The 8,588-nt window shown below is 40.1% G+C and overlaps 1 protein-coding gene across 1 annotated transcript in view; it reads right to left on the reverse strand.

Moving 5' to 3' along the window:
- Positions 1-1,701: 1,701 nt before the first annotated feature.
- Positions 1,702-8,588, reverse strand: part of LOC138166911 (zinc finger protein 721-like) — a 90,848-nt gene continuing 83,961 nt past the window's right edge. The window contains exon 16 of the mRNA XM_069095396.1: positions 1,702-4,167. Within this exon, the coding sequence (XP_068951497.1) occupies positions 2,660-4,167 (1,508 nt within the window). The 3' untranslated portion in view covers positions 1,702-2,659. The remainder of the gene's footprint in view (positions 4,168-8,588) is intronic.

Here is an 8,588-nt window from a genome sequence, read left to right on the forward strand (position 1 = left end):
GACTCCTACATTTATTGTACAGACAGCTGATGGACCTGATTTTAGGTCCAGAAAATATGGGTCACCAACCATAATAATGTAACTTAGATATGACCATGGGAAGAGGGTGGGGGTGGGGGATAGAGGGAGGAAGCTAGGACAAAAACAACTTTTGATTAGTTGCAAATGGAAAACTACTATGACATACTCAACAAATGGGTTTCCAGTCTCCATCTGAATATCTCCAAAAGGGGAGAACCTCCTCCTAATTACACTTTAGGATAATTTTGTTCAGAAGCTTTCCCTGGCATTGATATGATCCAAAATCTGACACTTTTCGATATTTACCCACTACTTTGTTTTGCTTTTTAGAGTAAAATGAAATAAATCTTAAAAAAGAAAAGGTTTTACTCTATATTCTGATTGGGCAACAATGCCATGGGTCAAAAGTGGCATGACTGCCAATCAAGGGGTATCATCACGTGGTGAAGGCCTCACTCTCCTGCTCTGATGAGTCCAGACCTCTTGGATATCTATTCATTAATAATCTCAGCCATCAGTGTGGCAGAAGCTGGAATCTCAGCAGTGGTTAGGAAACACCTTCAACCCTCCCTACACCAAGAAAGCAAGAAAAATAAATCCCATTACAAACAGGTATAATCAAACATAACAAAGTCCCACACTCACAATATAAAAAGTCTCAATATGCAAAATAACTTTTTCCTTAAGCCTTTCAGAGTGTGAAAAACTGCATAGAAATGATGAAGACGAAGGGCTTTGCTTGTACTTTAACTTAGTCTGTTCATAAATATGTTATTTGTATCCAACTAGGCTGACAGACATGTCCACTGCACCACATGAACAGAAAATATTGCCATGGAAACAGCAGAAAAATACTGCCTATATCCCTGAGGAAGATAAATCTGTGTGAAGAAATGTGGAATAATGAAAAGGGAAGAAAGCAAAACCAGATCAGCATCTGCTTAGCTTATAACAGGAGTCATTGACAAAAACAGAAGACAGGAAATTTGAAAAATAAGTTATCCACAAGATGAAGATCTTTAAGCTTAATTACTAGTAAATGTAAATAACTGATTCTGCTGCTGTCTAAAGCAGTGGTGTCAAACCCAAGCAGAACTGGAGCCCTGTCTGCATGCCACATGCTGACTTAGAAAGCCACTTGTTATTTATGGTACACTTCTATTCATCTTCTTAAACCTTTCCCAAATATATTTTAATTTGGTTCTGAGGCACTTAGGAAGTTCACAGGCTTGCTGGCCAGTTTGACACCTCTGGTTAAAACAACTGTCCCTGTCCCTGGAGCACTATTCATGGCATACTGGTTATTGCAGTTCTGTGTATGTGTCTCATCCCTCTACAAATCCATAAGCTCCATCAAAGCAGGGCCCATGTTTCATCTAGTCAACTCACCTATCATTAAGTGCCTGAGGTTATAACGATGAACAATGACACAGAACATCCAAAGTGCTCTATAAAATAAGGTAAGGGCAGTAACATCATAAAAAATAAGGGAAATGAATTTTGAAAAATTATAACAATAAAAATAAGTTAAGGTTCTTTACCTTATATAAAGGCCATTCTATTCCTTGTGATCACTACACACATGAATACATCTTAGGAGAGAAAGGAGGAAATATCATTCACCCAAAGAAAGCTCCCAATCTAATGTAGATGTGGATAATCACATCATTAGCTATGTCATACATTAATATTAAAATATTTATTGAGGACCTTTATTGTCAATTGTTGCTTAAGTATGATGTGAAAGGGGTAGTCCCTGCCATCAAAGAACTATACTCCATCCGGGGTAAAAAAATATAATTGATCACATGACAAATTATCAATGTTGGCTGGGTCAAATGACAAGCATGGTAGTAGATAGGGCTGGACTTGGGGTCAGGAAAACATGATTCAAATCCTGCCACCTGACACTGGGTGTTCTTAGGCAAATCACTAAACCTCTAATCATCAGAAAATTCTCTAAAATATCTATTACATTTCAGGTAATTTGTAATCTGTGGGCATCACTGACAAAAATCACAGATATCTGATGTAGTGACACAAAGATAAAGCACAGACTTAAAAACACTGAAGACCCACCAATGTGAGAAAGGAAATGGAGAGTGTCTCTACCAGAATATAGGTTTGGGGCTCCATTTAAAATAAACCAGAAGAGCAGGGAATGAAAAGGGAAAAGGGAAAACTTCAAAGGAGGAAGGAAAGGAAATACTACCCCACGTCTTAGACAGCTTCCTGTCTCATACAGGAGACTACCTTCAGGGATCACCCATTCTAATACAACTTAATTAAATATCCTAAATGTTTGGCCTAGAATAGTGGAGAAATGGAAAGAAACAAACGTAGCCAAGAGCTACGGGCAAAGTAAATCAAACAAGTGGTTAATGTAGGCAGTAAAGGGAGCCTTGCCTGGCAGAACTTAAAATGGGCTTGGGGAGATAAAACAGAAACAAAGAATGAATGTGAGACATTTACAAAGCAAACCATGAGTGATAAAGTGTATTGTCCGTTTTCCACTAGTGTAACCAAGATGTCCACATTCTCACATCTGCTCTCCCAAGTGAAACAAAAGCAAACAATTTTGAGATTTTGGATCAATTAGAATTAGGGTTTTCATCTGAAAACAAGGGTGAGGTTTTTCTTATACAAGTGAAATTTTCTGTTGTTCTCCATTATGAGCACCACAATCTAAAAAGACTGAATGGACCAAAGGTGAGTGTTTCTCTCCAGAGTGAATTCTCTGATGATGGTTAAAAGTTGAACGCTGACTGAAGGCCTTACCACATTCCTTACATTCATAAGGTTTCTCCCCAGTGTGGATTCTCTGATGTACAATCAGTTGTGAGCTGTCACTAAAAGCTTTTCCACAATCATGACATTCATAAGGCTTCTCTCCAGTGTGGGTTCTCTTATGCACCAAAAGGCTTGAGCTATAACTGAAGACCTTCCCACATTCATTACATTCATACGGTTTCTCCCCAGTATGAATTCTCTGATGTATAATAAGGTGAGAGTTCTGATTGAAGGATTTTCCACAATCATTGCATTTATAAGGTCTCTCTCCAGTATGAAGTCTCTGGTGTCGAATAAGGCTCTTGCTCAGACTAAATGCCTTGCCACACTCACTACATGCAAAAGGTTTCTCTCCAGTGTGAATTCTCTCATGGTCAATAAGTTGAGAACCTTGACTGAAAGTCTTCCCACACTCACTGCATTTGTAAGGTTTTTCCCCAGTATGGAGGCTCTGATGTCTGATAAGGCATTTGCTTCTGCTAAAGGCCTTGCCACACTCATTACACTGATAAGGTTTCTCCCCAGTGTGAGTCCTCTGATGATCTATAAGGTTCCTATTAGAACAGAAGGCTTTCCCACACACATTACACTTAAAAGGTTTCTCCCCAGTGTGAAGTATCTGATGTCGAATAAGGCTTTTACTCCGACTAAAAGCTTCACCACACATGTTACACTCATAAGGTTTCTCACCAGTATGGATTCTCTGATGATCGATAAGTTGAGAGCTCTGAGTGAAGGCTTTCACACATTCATTACATTTATAAGGTTTTTCACCATTGTGGAGTCTCTGGTGATGGATAAGATGTGAGCTGTGACGGTAAGCTTTTCCACACTCATTACATTCGTAAGGTTTCTCACCTGTGTGGATTCTCAAATGTACAATAAGCTGAGAAGTCTGTCTGAAGCTTTTCCCACATTCATTACATTCATAAGGTTTCTCTCCAGTGTGAATTCTCTGATGTCCAATAAGGTGTGAACTCCGATTGAAGTATTTGCCACACTCATTACACTGATAAGATTTCTGTCCTCTTGAAATTTTCTCATGTGTAACAGGGTTTGAGACAAGACTAAAACTTTTCCAAAAGTCTTTACATTTCTCATCTCTCTCTTCAATAGGGATTTTCTTATTCTGGACTATCACTTCCATAAAATCACTGTCAATTTCCTGAATGTCTTCCTCTGGGAGTGTTCCTTGCTGCTTCTCTAATATGCTTTCCCTTTCACAGGTTTCTCCATTTTTAGATGCCTGGAAAAAATCCTTCTGGAGACCTTCTGATGAACTACTATGTGATTCTGATTCTCCAAAAATTTCTTGCTTTGAAGTGGACTCCTCATTCTCAGTAACATTATCACCTTCTGAAAAACAGAAAATGCAACTATCACCATTCTGAGTCTGGGAATAGGAAAAGCATTATATCACATAATATTAAAGTACTCTAGGAGCTCATGAATCCCCTATGTCTGCAAAAAGGATTTATATCGATGGTGTGGGCAGGGAATTGAAACGACCCTGAAGAAACAATAAAAAATAGGGCTGCAATTTGTTCCCAAATGGACAGAAATGATAGTAACTTGTGTAGACAGTTAACAATGGTGGGAGAGAGGAAACTGCAGGGATTAAACAGAGAGAGTATGAGGAGAGTGAAAAGCACTAGGATCAAAAACTTTGTCCACAAACAAAATCAACGCAACTAGACTAGAATCAGAAGAAAAGATAGTCAATGAGAGGGGCAGGGGGCGGAGGGTGGGGGGAGGGCATGGCTATTTCCATCAAATTTCTTGCTCATATAATGATGATGATAATAATAATAGCAACAATAACACTGGTGATATAGGGCCTACTATGTGCCAGGAACTATGCCAAGCATTTAAAAAATACCATCTCGTTTGACTCTCACCTGGGAGGTAGGTGCTATTTTTATCCCCATTTCTAAAGTTGAGGAAAATGAGGCAAAGAGATGTGAAGAGTCTCACCCAAAGCAATGCAGCCAGCAGGAGTCTGAGGCCAGATTTGAATTCAGGTCATCCTGACTCCAGGACCAGAGGTCTATCCACTGTGCTCAGTGTTTGAATTTATTGGGGGCCCACTATATGCTCAGCCCTGGGCTCAGGTCCCAGGTCTGTCCCACAGAAAAAAAGGACTCAGGATTATCATCTGCTGACAGATGAGTGCTGCCTGATCCCATGGAAAAAAGAGGGACCGTGCTGCTACTGGGCTGTGAGTCAGAGATGCTGGGTTCACAGCTCAGCTCTGCTATGTATTATATGAAGCATCAAAACTGCTAGAGGAGGAATCAGAGCACATGGATTTAAATTCTGGCTCCATCCCTATCTGAAAGACTTTGGGCAAATCACTTAATCTCTCAGTTTCCTTATCTGAAAAAAGAGTAGGTTTTATTGTCCTCTAAAGTCCTTTCTGCTGCAGCATCTCTGACCAATAAACAAGAGTTACCTTAGAAGAGCTAAGACTTGAGAGGAACATGATATATTTTTTTCAACTACTAGGTCTACTTGACTCTGAAGAGAGGAACTAAAATCCAGTACACTGAAGTTCTAAGGAGGCAGTTTTCCTTTTAATTGCATTTAATGAGGACTATAGGGAATGCACTGCCTTAGGAGGTAATGAAATTCCCTTCACTGGGGGTGTTCAAGTAGAGGCTATTTGGGAAATTATAAAAGGGACTTGTAAATCAGAAAAGGGCCATAGTATTTAGAGCCAGAAGAGAGCTTAGAAATCACATAATCTGCTACCTTCATTTTACAGACAAGAAGCCTGAGGCCTAGGGAGTATAGCTTGCCTAAGAAACACTGCTGGAATCAAAACCAGATCCCTTAATGCCAAATCAACTACTTATTCCCCTACACCAAACTGTCCCCCTGCTGTCAGATTCTAAGATTCTATTGGCTATGTGTAATAGTAATGTAATTTGAGGATCCCCTTGTGTTGGCAAGCACTGAGCACCTTGTTTCAAGTTAATTATATCAAGCTTCTGTTAAGAAATTGAAGGTATGAACCCTTGTTGCTGACATAACAGGAAGGTGTGGAACAGGGAGGAGCTAATACTTTGTATAAGGAAAAACACAAGCTGGAGAGTCAGGATTTATCTCAGCCAGCATCTGGAGGCTGGGCTGCTACTGCTGGACTGAGGACTGAATTGAGGAAGTGGACTGAACTGGACTGAAGAAATAAGAACTGAGGAGAGAAATGAGAAGGGAGAACTGATACAGAACTTCTTGGATTAAGTTGCATGGAGGCTAAGGAGGAGAGGCCCAGACTGGAATAAATGATTGTGATTTTGAGAATAGAACTTGTGGTGGTGGAACTTCTTCTGAGAGCCAGCCAGAACTTCTGCTGAGATCTTTCTTCTGGGAACTTCTGCTGAGAGCTTCTGAGAACCAGTCAGAAAGTCTGCTGATGAGCTACCATGAGTGAGAGAGAAGGATCCCTGCTTGAGGAAACCTGTTCTGTTGTGAAGGCTTGGGAATGTGGGTGTTCACTGCATTAACCATGTGTACCAGCTTCATAGTCATCTAATGACTGTGACTTTCTAGTTCTGTGACTCGGTTTCCTGGTATTTGAATAATGACCTGAAGTGTACTAGACACTGTGAGCTTCAATATGGAACAGGAACTGCATGGAGAACTGGACAAGGAACTGGGAGCTATCTGCCTTTGAACTCAGGTAACAGTTGGTTAGATTCGGGCAGTAGCCGGAACCATGGGAGAGGAACCATGGAAGCGGACAGCCTGCCTCAAGTCAAGATGAAAACACCTCTCCTTGGGTATTTAATGCTGACTTATGAAACTGTAACTTACTTGTGACCTAGGGGTGAATGGCTTTTGTACTTTCCACTACCCCTTAAGAGGGTACTTAGTAGTGACTGATGATATTGTAACTTAATTTCACCCTATGGGTAGAGGACTCTGACTTTGTACTTTGTGTCAATTAATGAGGCTTGCCTACTTAAGGGTGATAGAATGAAGGATTTACTGAATGAAGGACTTACTAAATGAATGTTCTCTTTAGCTTAAAGCTATGTGACCACTTTGGTGAAAACTCTGTGGCTATTTTAGTGATAAGTTGTGAAGTTAAACATTCTGAATGCTGTACTTTGTTTACTGTGAATGTTTTACTCTGATTTCTTACTGAATAAATAGAGTTCACTATACTGTGTAATCAGAACCTTGAAAAGCTATTCACAGCAGCAGTCCTCTGGAAACCTGCCTGTGCTTGGCTTTACCCTCTATTTCTTAGTAATGTAGTTTCAACATTTTAAGAAATGAAGACAATAGCCATTAGAGAAGAAAACAAGAAAAAAAATCATGAAATTCCATGGGGTACAGGATAGGGGAAGAGGCACCAATAATACAAAGGATCACAGACTGAAGACGTGGAAGGGACCTCATGAGTCCTCTATAGGAGCTCCTTCCTTTTACAGATAAAGTACCTTGCACTCAGAGAGGTAAGATAAGTGGCCCAAGAGGCCATACAGCTGAGTCCTGAGGCCAGGATCTCTAACTCAAATCCAGTGTTCTTTGCCCAGCCCCAAACTGCCTCTGATCATGTTGTGGGTGAAACTTCAGACTAGGGCAAATATCGTGGAAAGAAGTATGGCCATATATGTGATCCTAAAACCAATACTCTCCATAGCTGACATGTGCGCAGCACTTAATGCAGCAAAATGTTTTACAAGTGTTAATTCTAATAACCCCAGTGAGTTAGGCCTTTTATTTATTTATTTTTTTTGCTTTTTTTGGAGGGCAATTGGGGTTAAGTACCTTGCCCAAGGTTACACGGCTAGTTTTTTTGTGTGGGTGTTAAGTGACTGAGGCCAGAACCGAACTCAGGTCCTCCTGACTCTGGGCTGGGTGCTTTACTCACTGTGCCACCTAGCCGCCAGAGGCCTATTATTATTTATGAGAAAACTGAGGCTCAGAGGCAAAGGGATCAGCCCAGATCCAGGTCCCTCCTGACTCCAAATCCAACCAAACCTGCTGCCTTCTCTTTCTACTTCTTATTTAGGTGACTGTGGGTCAGTCACTAGCTTCTCTGACCTTCAGTCTACTAAATGAGGGAACAGACTTGTCCTCAAAGGTCCCTGACAGCACTATTAATCTAGGTTAATCTTGTCTTTTGATGCAATGAATTTAAAAAGCTGGACTTTATCCTGATCAATACTGTGGAAAGGTGCTATCTATAAAAAAATATTTACAACTTCTCTATTTGTAATATTAAAAAATTGGAAACAAATGTACTAAATGGATAATGGCAAAATCAGTTATGGAGCATTAATGTAATAGAATATTAAAGTATCATAAAAATGATACATATGAAGCAGAAAAGGAAACATAGATCTATATTAATGGATACAAAGCAAAAAAAGCAAAATCATTAGAGTAGTTTTGAATTCACATGACTCTTTCTACAGAGATATTTACATATTGGCATATATTATAGATTTATGTCCACACCTGTGATTTCATTGAGGTAGGAACCTCCTTGGTGAAGAAACTTTCTCTGCCAGTGCAGATCAGCAATTATTATTTAGGGATTCTGAGGGACACTGAACAGTTGCAAATCTTGACAAGGCCACATCCTGTAGGTGTCAGGCTCTCCATCCCTGATGGCCTTACATTCAGCCCTAACTCTGTACACAATCTGAGCCAAGGCTTCCTTTTCTAACTCCAATGTCAGGTCTATCTACTGGGATAAGTTCTGTGTGTGTGTGTGTGTGTGTGTGTGTGTGTGTGTGTGTGTGTGTGTGTGTGTGTGTGTG

This window comes from Petaurus breviceps, unplaced genomic scaffold (genome assembly GCF_028583685.1).
Source record: "Petaurus breviceps papuanus isolate PSGF00001 unplaced genomic scaffold, PetGlider_PUasm1.0 227, whole genome shotgun sequence".
In the NCBI taxonomy this organism is placed as follows: domain Eukaryota; kingdom Metazoa; phylum Chordata; class Mammalia; order Diprotodontia; family Petauridae; genus Petaurus; species Petaurus breviceps.